The 16420-nt window shown below is 40.2% G+C and overlaps 2 protein-coding genes across 2 annotated transcripts in view; both read right to left on the bottom strand.

Moving 5' to 3' along the window:
- Window positions 1-9547, bottom strand: part of tmprss3a (transmembrane serine protease 3a) — a 19022-nt gene extending 9475 nt beyond the window's left edge. Inside the window, exons 1-2 of the mRNA XM_085435006.1 lie at window positions 9430-9547; window positions 3281-3446 (exon numbers count right to left, since the gene is read on the bottom strand). The gene's annotated coding sequence lies outside the window, so the exon portion shown is untranslated. The remainder of the gene's footprint in view (window positions 1-3280; window positions 3447-9429) is intronic.
- On the bottom strand, window positions 2545-16420 carry LOC146690138 (transmembrane protease serine 3-like). Its single transcript, XM_085434892.1, has 9 exons — window positions 16396-16420; window positions 16246-16286; window positions 13167-13395; window positions 12576-12692; window positions 11990-12106; window positions 11303-11426; window positions 10167-10288; window positions 3370-3446; window positions 2545-2613 (listed from the first exon to the last, which is right to left on the bottom strand). The coding sequence occupies exons 1-9, from the start codon at window positions 16418-16420 to the stop codon at window positions 2545-2547; spliced, it is 921 nt and encodes a 306-aa protein (XP_085291018.1).

Here is a 16420-nt window from a genome sequence, read left to right as displayed (position 1 = left end):
ACAATATTTCCTATCATCTCTATGCTGATGACATTCAGTTACACTGTTCTTTCAAAGTCTGAGTTTTAAATGGTCTTGTTTAAGTAATTGCCCGGCAGATATCAAGCAATGGTTAAACAACAACTTCCTTGCCAGGAAACTTTAGGTTTCACTTTAAAATGTTGGTTTTAACCTTAACGGCCCTGCATAGTCAAGCTCCCCATTTTATATCTGATCTGCTGAAACCTCATCCCTCTTCCCGAGCGCTGAGGTCATCAGGTCAGAGGCTGCTGTGGATAGTAGTGATGTGCAGATTGATATTGAAATATCGATTCTTCCGATACCAGTAATTTATGTTCTAGAATCGATTCTCATCGATATTTTAGTACTTTGGGGTAAATTTGTAGTTTATCATTAACAGGAACACAGTGGAAAGAAACTATATCATTCGGATCGTCTAAATCGGAAGGAACTACTTCCTCTTCCGCCTTTCATAGTCATGTGCGAAACACGGCTGTATAAATGTGTTGCAGCCACTGGCGTGCGCACTCACAACAATGGCTGAGTGAAACGGAGTCATGTGTGGACGTATTTTATCTCCACAAACGGCCACGACACGGTTTGCGATACATGTGGCAAGAAAGTGAGATGCTGTGGCAACAGCACTAACCTCGTCAAACACCTCAGAGTAAATCATATCACAGAATAGGATGAAATATGTTGAGGCAAAGTGAAGAGGAGGACAGGGACAGGTGCTGCTAGGGCGAGACAGACGTCTCTCACAGAGTCCTTCAGTGCTGCAGGCAGGCAACGTGTTCAAATAGCCACAACTTCAGTTTTTTATTTCCATATCACAATTCTGCATTATTAGGCTATTATTATTATTATTATTATTATTACGCGATTACCAGTTTGTGGTTTTCTTTTTTACAGACACAAAGAGTGAGAGAGATCATGTTCTACATTACTTTAAAAGAAGAAGAAGGGATTTTCAGAGCTGTACATATTTGAAGCAGACATCATAGAAACATGGGTCAACCCTGTTTTTGGCATTGAGTGTTAAATTGTGAGAGTTTGAAAAAAACTTGCAAGTTCCTACATTTACACTGTAGAGCAAAGAAAAGTTAGACGATGCGTGTACTATTGAGAATAACTATATACATAAAAACCACGTAAACAGACATGAAAAAGGATGTGTCTGTAAAACTGTCTGTAACCTCTGAGAGCTGTAAGATAGACCGTTTCTGCTATCAAAACAGTTTGTGTTGTTTAATCCTGAACCATTCTTGGTCAGGACACTTACATCATCAGAGAAAGCTCATGTTACTCCACACACAGTTAGGAAATCACAATGTTTGACCATAAAATCCCAGAATCATTCTGGGACAATCATTTCTGCAGCAGCAGAAAAATCTTTTTCCATGCCACTGTGCTTTGAAAACAGAAAATGTTGAAACTTTTTAAAAATGTAAAACATAAAAACAACAAAGACTTAAAATGTTGAAGATGTACTGATGAAATCTGTGAATGTTTAGATTCATTGGTGTTTCTACAGAGCAAACACAGAAGTTGGGTTTTAGAAATACAAGATGGGAACACGAGGCCGGAGAAGTAAATGCATCACAGAAGCTCCCTGCATGTGTTCAAATAAAGTACAAGTGATTTGCAATAAATAAAAAAGAAGCTCCATGAGACTGTTCACATCATCTAAGAAAGACTCGAACAGAACCTCGAATGTTAAAGTTCACTTCCTGTCTGTGTGGTCATTGTATTTTTATCACCTGAGCTAATGTGAATGCTGTAAAAGCACCCTGGCTTAAAAAGAAGCACACATTTGGAGAAATTGTGCTGTAACTTCAAGTTTTCCATCTTTTCTTTGATAAAAGAAAAACAAGTCATAAACTCCTTGGTATGTTGATATCATGTCAGTAATTCACACAGACATGGTGTCATAAAGGCGAGCTTAACAGATAAGGTACGGTCCTCCATACAGCCTGTACTTCAACATAGCCCTGACTGCCGTTTGGAAATTTAAATGACATTACAATTATTGTACATTACTCTAAAATCAGTGCTGTGAGAGTGACTTTAAGATCACATCCAGCTTTAAAACTGAATCTAACATCAGCATTCTTGGAAATAGCTCGAAGATATTAAGAGAATATGGCAAATGCAATCACAGGATGGCAAAAAAAAAAGGACTTTAAAATGAGATCTTCTTGTTTCATTGGAACAGAAAAGTACCACAACAAAGAATATGTGCAGCTATGTAAGAACAAGCATCTGCTTTGGAGTTTTTCATGTTTTGCATGCAGACTCAGGGCTGCTGGTCTCCTCTTGGCATTTTCTTATTTAAACGTTAGAACCTCAACACTGCATTGCCTTTTGCCATCAAACATTTCTTTCAGCCATCTGAAACACTGGGTTGTGGGGCAGCTGGTAAGGACTTGTGTGTTTCTGGAGAGTCTGCAAAGCTGTTTTGGTTGAAAAAAACTCTGCACGCTTCACTCGTCAGAAGGCCGTAAATTCGGCTCATTGGTCAGATCAAAACCATCTCCAACTCTCTTAGTGGCCGAAGCGAGAGCCCGCCTCTCTGAAAGGACTTTTCAGGTAGGCCTGGTGGGCGTGTCCTGTCTAGAGGATGGCCACACCTGAAGTAGATGATCACATACACCTGCAGCTAATGAAGCGTCGTTGGGGAGCTTCTTAAGACTGTGGCTGAGTGCTCCTCGGTGTGGGATTGTTGTGTGAGACTCCATGTTAGTGGTGATAAATGTTAAGTCCGGTGAGTGCATGCCTGCGGTAGTCGAGTGTCCTGACAAGTTGCCTCTTTGTTATTTTCTCCAGCAAGGAGCAGGGAAGACAAGAGCAGCGAGCACAGGGTGCGAGGGCACACAGGAGAGGAAGAGCACGGACTTGTGGGTGAAGAGACGACACGGAAGTCAAGGGGAAAACACGGGGATTTATTCTGTGAACTATTACACCACTGTAAATAAACACACTGCCTTCATCATTAAGTCCTGCATCTTGGGTCCTCATTCCTCTCATCCCCACGGTCTGCCACACAGACCGTGACAACCTGAAGTGGTTTGGACATGTGCAGAAGAGGGATAGTGGATACATTAGGCAAAGTTGGAGCTGCCAGGCATTAGGAGAAGAACCCTTGGATACAACAAGGACTTAACAGACATAAGCATAATAGTGTTTTTATGCCCGCTCAACAAACAGGCCTTTGTTGTCAGTATTAAGAAGAACCAGATGTTTGTAGAGAATGTAAAATATCTACATCTGATTGACTCACCCATACACACAATGTGCTGCAGTGATGACCCAGTATGGTGATATGATGGAGCCTCCACACAGGTGTTCATTCCTAAAATGGAGGCTAACTTGCCAGGGGAACTGGCCTTGTTTCGTGATGTTACCTCCAACAATACGTGTCCTGTACTGAGGCCTGAGACCGCAATCTGAGGGCACAGAGAAACAAAGTGTCAAGCAGTTATAGTGTCACCACCAGAAGGTTAGTACTGTCCTATAGTGACAGTGTGTCGGCTGGGAACGAAATTTCTTTTAGAGCTTTAGTTTTTTCTTTTTTTCCTTTCTGTTTTTTTTCTGTTCAAGTTGTGTGTGATTGGCCGACTACAGGACATCAAATAGTCATTGCTATGCACTGAGCAGGAAGGGGAAGGGCGGGGGGAGGGGTTACAGACTCAGCACACACAAAATAAAAAGGGGGGGGGGGGGGGGGCTGAGACAGAGAAAGAGTATAGCACTACAAAGATAACAAGCTGGAAAGGTGAGGAAATAAGTGATACACTTCAGTTGTTAAAATTGTTACATGGATGCTTTTTTTGAGTTTTACATATTTTAATTTATGTTATGTTGTTTGATCTTCTGTGTTGTTTCACTGTAAATAGTTCAAAGTTTATGCATATTGTACATACAATCAGTGAATGGATCTTTTCGTCCACCTGATTATAAACTGGTTTGGTATTTATTTTTGTACTTGAAAATTAATTTTTTTGCAGCATTGTCGTATGTTGAGGTTAATAAGCCAAATAAATAATAAACATTTGATATAATGTCTCCTGGGCTTATCCATTTCAGGGTCACGGGGATCCTGGAGCCCATCTCAGCTGCCATATGGCAGGAGGAGGGGCTTACCCTGCCCAGGCAGTTGCAGGGCTGACACAGAGAGACAGACAGCCAATCACACTTACATAACCCAGGACTTTCTTCTGTGCTGACTACTGCATCTTGAAATAATGCGTGTTTTGTAAATTAGTAATTTTACAGAGTAACGACAAACTAATGCAACAAGTAGCGTAAAGAATTTGTTTTTCCAGTGAAGAATTAAGGAATGTAATGGATTACTTTTAAGAAAATGTTACTTTTAGTAAATGTAATTAGTAGCAATGAAAGTGATGAGTAATGTGTAATACCTTACATTTGTGGGGTAACGACTTCAATACTGCTGACCAAAAAAAAGCCACTACTACTGCTACTTTGATGAAACCTTGCTCTGTACTAAACATTCTTGAAGGAGAAGGTCTCGCCTTCAGTTTAGGCCCTGAATCTTAAGCCCTTAGGCCTTGATTATGCAGCAGGTATGATCTGAAACATGCAGCAACTCCACTGCTTAAAGCCTAAAAGAAGGGGAAAAGAAGCAGATTTTGGAATGCCTGGCCTGCTGAAAAAACAAATTTCTACCATTTATACCGATTTAAGCATCACATTTAAGCATTTAAACAATGCTTAAATCGCAGCAAAACAGTTAAATTTGGTTTATTAAACATTAGGTCTCTCTCTTCTAGGTCCCTATCAATAAATGATTGGGCAGATATAGAGAGATAAAAGTCAGAAGGATAAACCAGATGTTCTCCATTAAACCATCCAAGATGTTCTTTCAGTGCCAGAGGAACAGTCTGAGAACATCATCACCAGGGCAGGAGGTGCAGCACTACTGGAAGAGCATATGGGAGAAGGATTGCATAACAATAATGCTCAGTGGTTGGTGGATCTAAGAGCAGACCATGGTAATCTCCACCCTGAACATGCTTCAGTCACAGTCACAATGGGAGACATCCAAGAAACAGCATGAAGAGTTGGACAGGACCAGGGCCTGCTCTCCAACTTGCTCAATAAGTTAACTGCACTCAATGAGTGTCTGGCAGCACAAACTAACCAGCTGCTAATGCATTTGATGCACCCAGAATGACCAGCTGCAGGCCAGATAGTCCTGATCCTCAAGAATCTCCAAAAGGGACTGGTCCCATCCAACTACTGGCCAAAAATCTGCCTCAGCACAACACGGATGCTCCTGGCATCATAGCGGCTAACATGAATAGGCACATGGTTCATATTCTAATATCTAGAACTGTACAAGATTAACAGGACCCTAAGAGCCGTCATCAAGAATAAAATGAAGATGGGCGGAAAAACACAAGAGGTTAACTGTTCGGTGTAGGCCTAACCCCCCCCAGCCAGATCATCAGCAAGTCTGGCTACAGATACCGAATTCCGAATGGAGCAAACACCCTCTACATGGATGACATCAATCTTTTCGCCAGGAGTGAACGAGACATCAGTTCACTGATCCACACCACTAAGATCTAACAGAAGTGACATTGAAACTTCATCCGGTCCGGAGAAGTGTAGTCAGATGGTAACAAAGAGTGGGAGAAGACAACATTACAGACATCAAGGACCTCAGAATCCCAAAGGCAAATATGAACCATGAAGAGGCTGCTAGAAAAGCTGTAACCACCAAATACCTGCAGAGTAAGGTAAGTCCTGAGGACTCAGATGAATGGGAAGAAAAAGATCCGGCCAACACCTGTGCCCTGCTGTTTGTCAGATACCCTGCTGATACAATAATTGGTCAAAGGAGAAGACAGAAGACACTTACATCAGGTCAAGAAAGCTCCTTACCATGCCGCGAGGGTTTCACCCCAAGTCCAGCAGAAGCAGAAGAAAGGAGGCCAAGGACTAGTGTGTGTCTAAACCACTCTCCATCAGCAGAAACCCAAGAAAGAAGAGGGGCGAGAAGAGAAACCATTATAGAAGGACATGCCCTTGTACAACATGTACTGGCAGATAGAAGAAGTAACTAATATTGAGAAATCCTAACAATGGCTGGACAAAGCTGGACTGAAAGACAGGACAGAGGCAATAATCATGGCAGCACAGGAACAAGCTCTAAGCACAAGATTGAAAGGAGCTGGAGTTTACCACACCAGGCAGGGCATACATGGAGCGCCATAACCTAGTGGCTAGAATAGTACACAGTGACATCTGTGTCAAGTATGGCTAGGAAGCCCCTTGGAAGTGAAAATGGGATATGCCCCCCAGGGTGGTTGAGAATGACCAAGCTGAGATCCCGGGGGACTTCCAGATACAGACAGCCAATCTGGCATTGACACTGCATGAAGAGTAGGCTAAGTATCAGGTTATGCTTTATAAGCAGGCAGTATATGAGAAGGGATTTGTACTCTTCTGGATTTGTTTGTACCCTGGAAGCAGCAATGTTTGGGTTTTAGCATGACATGTAGAGGAGGTCAATTGATCCTCTGACTCGTGTGTTGTAAAAATATGGCTAAATAGATTCCTTTATTAAGGCTTTTATCTCATTAATAGTGATGATCAATAGTAGATCATTATGAGACTGAGATTTGACAAGAGGTTTATGGACACGTTTAAAGTATCCAAGCAAATTTAAGTGAAATGGCTGTTTTGATTCATGTACAAGGGAACTTGGTTCAGCTGTTCCTAGTTCTTCTCTGCCAGGTGTCAGAACGAGTTGCAGTAAAATGAGTTGCTTAAATTACTGCTAGAACATGATGCAAGGAAACAAAATGCAGAAAATGAGAAGCAGTTAGCAATGGAGAGAATGTGTTTTGAAAGCTGCGGAGAGATATAGGCTATATTTGATTAAAAGTGGAAAACTGAAATCTTGTTGAGCTGCGGTATTCTTTATTTTACCATTGGACTGAAAAGTATTATATTTTGTGCAACCTGACACTGTTGTCAAAATTTAATGAAAATGATTCAGAAAACTTTTTTCTCCTTGCTCAAACATGTTTCACATCAATGACAGTAGTTCGATACTGGTGACACTAATGCTACAGTTTGCACTGGAAGTTTACTAGAAAGACAAAGTTCAAGGTTCTTTATTCTAAGTTATTATATTGTAAAAGCAGCTTTCTCTACGCTTACAGGGAACGATTTGGGACTTGGAAAAAAAGGAGGACAAACAATCTTGAGTTTATCTGTTCACATCAAACCCTGTAGGCTGGGTTAGGCTTACGGGGTTATAGTCTTGGATCAGTTTAAAATTTGGATTCTTGAGGCTATAGTTGCACATCAACAATTAAAAAGCAAACACTGCTACTGAAGCTGCTGCTCTAGCAGAAGATTATATGGTGGCTCATGAGTGTGTTTTGGGGGATTCTCATAACCCTGGTACTACACTTGAAGCTAGTGCTGATTCTGTTAGTGTTTCTGACCAGTCAGGTGGATCAGAGGTCAACTTGTACAACCTGGACAAAGTCTGTAACTTTTGTCATAAAAAGGGCCACTGGAAGGCTGCTTGCTATGCTCTTAAAGCTAAATCTAGACAAAATAGTTTTTGTCTAGAGTAGTTTGTTTAGACTAGTTTTCAAAGGAGAGTGACACAGGTTCCTCTCTCCTAATTGTAGAGGATATATATATTTGCTCTATATTTATATATTTTATAGCTTTATTTCAAAAAAAGCAATGAAGGATTAAAATCGATTAAATTTAAGTTTTCACCTCACGCCTTTCTACATACAATAAACTCAAAATTCTTGCAAATTTATTGAAAATAAAAAACATAAAATGCACAGGATTGTATTGAGGGATAGATCAGGGAGAGGGTAAAGAAAATGTTCCACAACAAAGAGCACAGCAGCCACCATCATTCATAAATGAAAGAAAGACCACGACTCTTCCTACAGCTGGCCAACCAGCCAATCTGATCAATAAGGGTAGAAGACCATTAGTCATAGAGGTGACCAAGAGCGTTGCTCTGTAGAGAAGGACTGCAGCTCTTTACCACTACTCAACTACTCTTTCAAGGATGTTTGATATAAAGGAAGGTTGGAGATTGGCCTATAATTAGCTAAGACTGCTGGGTCTAGAGATGCTTTTTGAGTAAAGGTTTAACTACAGCCAGCTTGAAGGCCTGTGGTACATAGCCGATCATTAGAGATTGAAGCATTAATTAATGGCAGGACTTCTTTGAGCAGTTTTGTAGGAATGGGGTCTAAAAGACACGTTGATGGTTTGGAGGAAGTAATTATTGAAGTTAACTCAGAAAGATCAATTAGAGAAAAAGAGTCTAACTTAACATCAATGGTACTGAAAGTAGCTGTAGATAATATTACATCTGTGGGATGATTACTGGTCATTTTTTCTCTAATGATTAAAATTTTATTTGTGAAGAAGTTCATGAAGTCATTACTAGTTAACGTTAAAGGGATGGTTGGCTCAACAGAGCTCTGACTGTTTGTCAGCCTGGCTACAGTGCTGAAGAGAAACCTGGGGTTGTTCTTATTTTCTTCAATCAGTGATGAATAGTAAGACGTTCTGGCTTTGCGGAGGGCTTTCTTATAAAGCAGCAAACTATTTCTCCAGGCTAAATAATGATCCTCTAAATTTGTGACATGCCATTTCCTCTCCAGATTACGAGTCATCTGCTTTAGGCTACGTGTTTGAGAATTATACCACGGAGTCAGGTACTTCTGATTAGAGACCTTTGAGCTACAGTATCCAGAGTCGTACGTTGTTAAAACAAGATCTAGAGTGTGATTAAAGTGGTGGGTGGGTTCTTTTACATTTTGAGAGAAACCAATTGAGTCTAATAACAGATTAAATGCCATGTTGAGGCTGTCATTTTTAGCATCTACATGGATGTTAAAATCACCCACAATAATTATTTTATCTGAGCTCAGAACTAAATTAGATATAAAGTCTGAGAAATCAGACAGAAACTCTGTGTAAGGCCCAGGTGGACGATAGATGATAACAAGTAAGACTGGTTTCTGAGTTTCACAGCTGGGGTGGACAATGTTAAGCATCAGGCTTTCAAATGAATTAAAGTCTGTCTTGGTCTGTGGTTGATTAATAGAGGAAAATAGGTGTGGCAAGCTTGTAGCATCATACTTGAAAAGATGTAAAACTGTAAATCCTGTCCAAGGTGCTTCAACAAAGCATTGAGCAAACACTGTGAATACTTAAATACGCATGTTATATTTTTTCCCTTTTTTTGTCATGATGGGGTATTGTTTGCAGAATTTGGAAGTGAAAAGCTAATTTAATCCATTTTGAAATAAGGCTGTAATATGACAAAACACAGAACAAGCAAAGTGTGTGGAAAACTTTCTTATATAATAAAAACATCAATAAAACAAATGCTGCATGCTTTCTCACCTAGACATTTTAGAGTTGTCACCAGCCCTGAGCTGCACTGTGTCTTACTGTGGTGAAATAGAAACCATAGGTCAAATGACACGGAAGCTCAGCCGAACTGAACACGTACAACAAGTTAAAACACTCTTATACCTTAAAACGAAAGCTTCAAAATACTTTGATGGTGTACTGGACTAAAAGATCTTTTATTAATCTCATTCCCTCTAAGCTTTAATATGACCTCTTCTACTTCTTCTCTTTAAATGCTCAGCCACTGGACAGCTGTAGATCACGAGGTAATTGGTGGGTTGTAATTTGATGTCTGGCTCCTCTGGTCTGTATAGTAAAGTGTTCTTGATACTAAAGCCAGTGAAGTGTATGTTTGCACACTGTTTTACCCAAAGTATTTGCTTTGGTTGGGTGAGTGAATACTTTGGCAGAATTGATTTCAATAGTGTTCTGTAGCAGTCTGTGGTCATCAGAAGTCTTTGATGTTTTCATCAGATGTGGCTGATATAGTAACAGTTTGTCTCTTTTGAATTTGTAATGTTTTCATAGTTTCGTGAAAATATTTATAGCGCTCATTGCTGTGTAACAGACCGTTTTTGGAGAGTATTTTGTTTGACTGGTTAATATTGAGGCGCAATTTCTTCTTTTTTTTTAAATTCTGATTGGCTAATTGGATGACAACAGCAGTGTTATCACTTTGGGGCAAATACACACTTTCCATTTACTCAAACAGGACAAAAGGTGTGTACACCTGATAGATGGGGCGTTCTGAAGCTTGATTATCTGTGACTTGTTCCAGTGAAAAGACATCAGGTCAGTCTGAAGGTCCTTCTCAATGTAGGTCAGAGAGATGAAGAAAGACTCTAAATAACTGAAAAACAAAAGGGTCAGGGTTATGTTCATATATCTTCATATATCTATCCTTCATAGTCTGACATCCTGTGAGACTTTCATGTCTTGGATCTGTTACGGCTCACACAGATACATTTCAGGGTTTGACAGTCCTGTTTGTCTTTTCCTCTGAAGGTGATGCACGTTGCAAAATTGTCTCTGTTAAACCAACGGTTACTGTTGTTTCAAAACCATAATTACTCTGTGACCTAAACCATCTATTTCTTACTGTAGTTGGAATGATAAAAGCCCTGTAAACACAGTTGTTTTCAGCTCCAACTAAACTCTAACTGTACTCTCTTATGTGCAGTAAGAGTTTAGTTTCATGACACTTAATGTCTTTTAAACGTGCTATACAATTAAAGCTGACTTGACTCTTACTTTCATTTTTAAATACATTTTTGGTTCAGCAGTCTTTATAATTTATCTTCTGCTGCCAGCATAAACCAAACTAGCCAAATTCATTTTGCAGCATAATAACAAGCCCGAACATCGAACCACAGTCACAGAGAATCACTGATGTGAACAGAGCAGGGACACAAGGAGGGAGGGTTCAAGGTAACAGCCATTTAACCAAGTAAGCAATCCTTTCCTTCAAGCATTATTTTGAAGTGATGTCAGTTGCAGATGACGTTGGACACAAACTGAATAAGTTTTCTTCATATTTTTGGACATATAGTATCTCTAGTACTATATTATCAGTATCTCAGATGTTACAGTATTCATGGATGTTCCATCTTCCACAAGTTAATAAATAAAATACATCCCAGACAGTTTCCCAGTCTATTGCAGTAACTGTACTGTAATTTAATTGGAGATAGTTTACTCTGGTCAAATGGACCACTGGTCCACCACCTTTGGAGCAGTGGTCCACTTTTTAAAAGTCCATCCAAAACAAGAAAATGTGCTAAACAAAAAAAGGACACGAATAAGAAATGTATCATCTCAGCCTGACAACTAGACACTGCAGAAATGAATGAAACATTGGTGTAACCTGGAGTATCCAAGCTGCTTGCAGGCAGCTCTGCCCAGCCTGTTGTTCCAATCTTCTGAGCAGACTGTCCTCCATTTTCCCTGGATCTGAACCTGCAGGACTGAACTTCTGCCACTCAGACGCACTGAGAGACAGACACATGCGACACAGACAGGAAATTACAAGAAGGGAGACGGTACACTATCCTGTTTTCTAAAACATAGAACTGCTGTTCTGGCATCTTCAGTTAATGCCAACTGAGCACATCTGAGCTCAGGAGCTAAGCAGAGCCAGGCCTGGTTGTATGGGAGTCCACCTGAGATCCCCCAGATCCTGTGTGTTTGTCCTGCAGGCTGGCATTGCTGTGAGCTGACCACACGGAGAAACTCACACAGTAATATGAAAACAGTGTCATCCCACAGCCTGTTTACACCCTCAACACATCCTTTTTTCTTCTCATGCTTGTGGTGCTGTAGATGTCACTAAAGTTGTGGCCACTTCATTTCAAACTGTTAAAAAATCCCAGCAGAAGCACAAATATTTCTGCACAGTTTGCACAAAATGTGTCTGCTAGCTAAACGTACAGTTGCTGTATTTCCACATGTGGAAATATTAAAAAACTAGTATGGCTGTGTGTGTGTGTGTGTGTGTGTGTGTGTGTGTGTGTGTGTGTGTGTGTGTGTGTGTGTGTGTGTGTGTGTGTCTTACCACAGCCAAGCTCGTCTTCCCCATTTTTGCAGTGAAGTTTTCCGTCACACAGGTAAATGCTGTTGATGCACTGAGACGAGGAGCCACACTGAAACCTCCCCGAACAGCTCAGGCCCACTGTAGGCACAGATGAAACTGTCGATAAGGAAGGTTCTAGAAGTACTGAATGATCTTGTTCAGTGTTCGGTAATACTGCAGACATAAAGAGAAAAGATGGGCAACCTGCATTGTTTCCTGTGGGCACCAGGCAGGAACACCTCTGCTGGTCTGTAATAAGTTGCTTGTGTGGAGTAAATGTTATTTTTGTTTCAGTATTTTTTGTATTTATTGATTATTTACTGAACATTTTATTAATTTGTGTGATTCTGTCTGAGTTGCCATGTTAAGTTTTGTGAATTAGAGCTTTGATAAATAAAAATAATGCTCCACTAAATTCTGCCTCTGTCATTCTTGGTCATTCTTCACACAGTCCTATTAAGGTTGTGACCACCAACCACGTGACATATCGAACGTGCAACAATCCTGACACTTCAGTGGCTCCATTTTTGCAAAATGTAGAGAGTTACCACAGCACTGAGCTCCTTACATCCAAGGCCAATGCTGAGCAGGACAGCCACCCCGAGGATGCAGCAAACAGCGAATATCAGAACGGCAAAGCGATGGGCTAAGATTCTGCTCTTCCAGCTTTTATCCATGTCATCTTCTGTGGACAGACGGGGTTAGTGAAAATTCGCTGTGCCAACAATATACAATATGAGCACCTGAGTTTCAAAAGTTTTTCAACTCCAACACTAAATGGCTCTTAAGTTTAGGCTTTATTACACTGACTGTGTGCTTTATTTAGTCATCACATTTTACATCCGAGGAAACACACTGTGTCCCTTTGCAAACACTGATCTAGCAGCAAGATTATTTTGACATTTTTCAAGACGATTGTCAAAATAATTTTCTTCAATATTACTCAGACCTTTTTGGTAGAAAGCAAATTGTAAAAGTCATTTTAAAAAGGGAGACGTAAAGACGTTCATGTAAGAAAGAGCTGAATCTGTAAAAGATCTTTTGCATTGTATTTAGTTGGATTTTGTGCTGATCTCCTTTTAGTTTTAGCCTTGAACAGTAATATTTCCATTATGTCATGCAAGTACATATTCACCCCTGGAGTATCACAGCATCTCACCATGCATAAATGGCTGCACTTTGGTAATGGGCATGGCTGGACTGGGTGGAGGTTGGGGATCTGCGGGTTTAGTGCAATAGTTCCCTGACTGTGGCTCAATGACAAAGCTGCCCAGGGGGCTGATGTTCAGACTGGTGGGGGTCTCGACAGTAGGGAGGTCTTCTTCTGTCACCGAGACCACATCTATCGTGGAGGAGCCTGGTTGCTCCGGTGCGTCTTTCTTTGGTTCCTACGTGTAAGATTGAAAAACAAAAAGGGCAAATCAGATACAATACAACTATAACAATGTTCAGTTTATTTGATAAACTATGTGACATTTACAGCCAACACAAGACTTGCTAGAAAAATGTTTGTGTTATGTGTGACTGTCAAACTAAAACGTCTAAATACCCAAATTTGCTGTAAACCAGAACTAGCTTGGGCTAGCAGCAACATCTGGGCCTGATGATTAAATAGTTGAATTGTTTTCCTAATTGAACTATAAGTCATGGACATGACTGCTCGGGCCCACAGGTCAGCTGACACTGGCCACTATAACTGTTTTAAACACTGGATTAACAAGTATGCAAGTGTGTGTGTTAAAACTATATAAGTAATGAATGCTGCTTGTTAATCAAACTGGCTAAACAAGGCAGATAACAAAACGCTCCACCCTCTCATCAAAATATGATAAATTGTAGCACAAACAAACAAACAAACAAAACGGTCCCTGCCAAATTGCTAATGTTGAGAACTTAAAATGCAAATTCCAGTGGTTATGTCCACCTGTCAACAATTTACATGAACTTGAAACGAGTCGTCACTCATCCAGGTGACTTCTTCAGTCTCAGCTGACTGACCCCAATCTTATAAACAGTACATTTGCACAATGACTGCACCATTAGCACCACTAACGAACAATGAGCTGGGAGGTCAGTTCCTTGATCATTAAGATGCAAATTTTATGACCATTGATGAACAACAACAAACATCCTTTTCAAAAGGTGTTTGAATGAACTGAGAAAGCTCATCTAGCTCAGCAAGAAAAGTCTAAGACCAGGCAACGAAGGACGTTTGACTTATTTGCTGCGTGCTGTTCGTTTGGCTTACTTATTGTAATATGGCGCTCACATCACTTAGTAATGACAACAACGTCCAGCAGACATGGGTAGGTGCACGATTCTGCCAAACTAGAAAGACTATCATGAGAAAACTTTGTGAGACGTGAGAGATGGAGGCAGATGAAACCATGGTCTTGTACGATGTTACATCTCTCTTCACTTGCATCCCAGTCACTGAAGCGTTGGGGGTAGGTTGTAAGAGATTACAGGATGACCCCAACCTCAGCAACAGCACCACTCTCAGCATCAACCAAGTGCGTTTGCTTTTGGAACGGTGTCTTCTCTGTGAATGGTTCTCATGGACATTGATCATTGGTTGCTGATCAATGTCCATGAGAATTTGCATACTAATTATCAAGGAACTGAACTTACTGCCCATTGTTCCTTCAGTGGGCTGGTTCAGTCATTATGCAAATGTACTGTTTATAAGATTGGAAACCTGCAGTCAGCTGAGACTGAAGACGTCACCTGAACGCTACGTCCAGATGAACTGAATCAACCTTTTGTGATTTCCTTACCTGGATGATTGAGTGTGCATCAAGACAATTTACTTGAACAGACCTCTGATTAACAGATGAAATTCTATTGGCTGGGATTAGATGAGCCATCATGCCGGGGGACAAGTGTGATGTAGGGAGCAGGTTGTGGTGAATGTATTAATCTGTCAAACGCTCTTTATCCCGAGTTGATTGGGGTTTGATTATAACCAAAACAATTCTTTTTTCGGATTAAATTTATTTACATTTTTGCCCTTATTATCCTCACTTTTCACTTTCAGATTGGCACAAAAATCCCTTAAGAGAAGGAAAAGATTGACAGTCTGGTCGTAAAATTTGGAGCTTTACAAGATTAACAACAAGTTTTACGAGAATCGCTGGCAAATAGCCCTGAAATGAAATATCTCTCTTGTTACTTTCAGATAAAAGCCTGACTAACAAAGCGGTGTCTGGTCACCTTCCTGATAAAGACACGTGTTACTCAGCTTTTGGCAGCAATCAAAGCTTGGTTTATAGCATATAGCATATACTTAGGGCTGGATCCTAAAACCTTCCTTTGTTACGCTGCAATATGCAGGGGACACGCAACCTCCGGGTGGCTTCCCCTGATGTACTCAATCACCTTTTTTACTGTCTATGAGCTCACACAACGCTTTTCATTTAATCATTAGTAATTACTAACTTCTGTCTCTCTTATTAATTTCTGTCCCGTGTCTCTCCACTCACCTCCAACTAGTGGTGGCAGACGGCTGCCCCTCCCTGAGCCTGGCTCTGCGGGAGGTTTTTCCTTCCCACTGTCACCAGGTGCTTGCTCATAGGGGTTGTTTAATTGTTGGGGTTTTCTCTGTACTATTCTAGGCTCTTTACCTTACAATATAAAACGCCTCGATGTGACTGCTATTGTGATTTGGAGCTATATCAATAAAATGGAATTGTTTTTAACAGAATTGTCTGAAAATGACAGATGTCTTTATTTTTCTTGCTTTGCAAAAACACGTCTCGTTGTTGTTGCCTTGTGAATGCAGATTAATGAGATTTTGAATATATGAATTTAAATTTTTATTTATATCACTAAACATGTTTATAATTCAGCGTTCAGATCGATAACAAACTGTCAGGAAATTATTTTAGTGAAAATATGTTCAAATGGCTTAAAATAATGTAAAGTTTATTTATATAGCCCTGCTTATGAACACAATTCACAAAGTGCTTTTAAATACAGAATAAGAAACAGCGATTAAAATGGTGTAAATAGTTAAAACTAAATAAAGGAAAGCCTGAACAGCCATGTCTTCCAAGTGAACTGTATATGATTATAGTTTGTTATTTACATTTACAACCTTTAGATTAAAACACAGTAGCTTTGTTAGTCACTCTGAAGCAGTAACTCATGTCTAAGGCATGGATGTTACATAACCCCTGGTGGCCTTCAACGAAGAAGAAAATACAACGTTTCTCATGCACTCGATTTTGTCCACTTACTGTTGAGGTGGATGATGTGTTATCAGCACTAGCAGCAGGACCTGTGGGAATAAAGAGACAGCGCTACAGAGAGGTAACTGGAGATGTTACTGACAGAGTAGATATAAATTCCTAAATAGATTCCTAAATTCGAAATTATGTCCAACGTACTGATCTTCTCACAGTCTTCAGTCAT

Source organism: Copadichromis virginalis, linkage group LG16 (genome assembly GCF_057382275.1).
Source record: "Copadichromis virginalis isolate Kocher_CV1m ecotype Utaka linkage group LG16, C_Virginalis_male_GT1.1, whole genome shotgun sequence".
In the NCBI taxonomy this organism is placed as follows: Eukaryota; Metazoa; Chordata; class Actinopteri; order Cichliformes; family Cichlidae; genus Copadichromis; species Copadichromis virginalis.
This window is presented reverse-complemented; position numbering and strand designations above follow the sequence as displayed.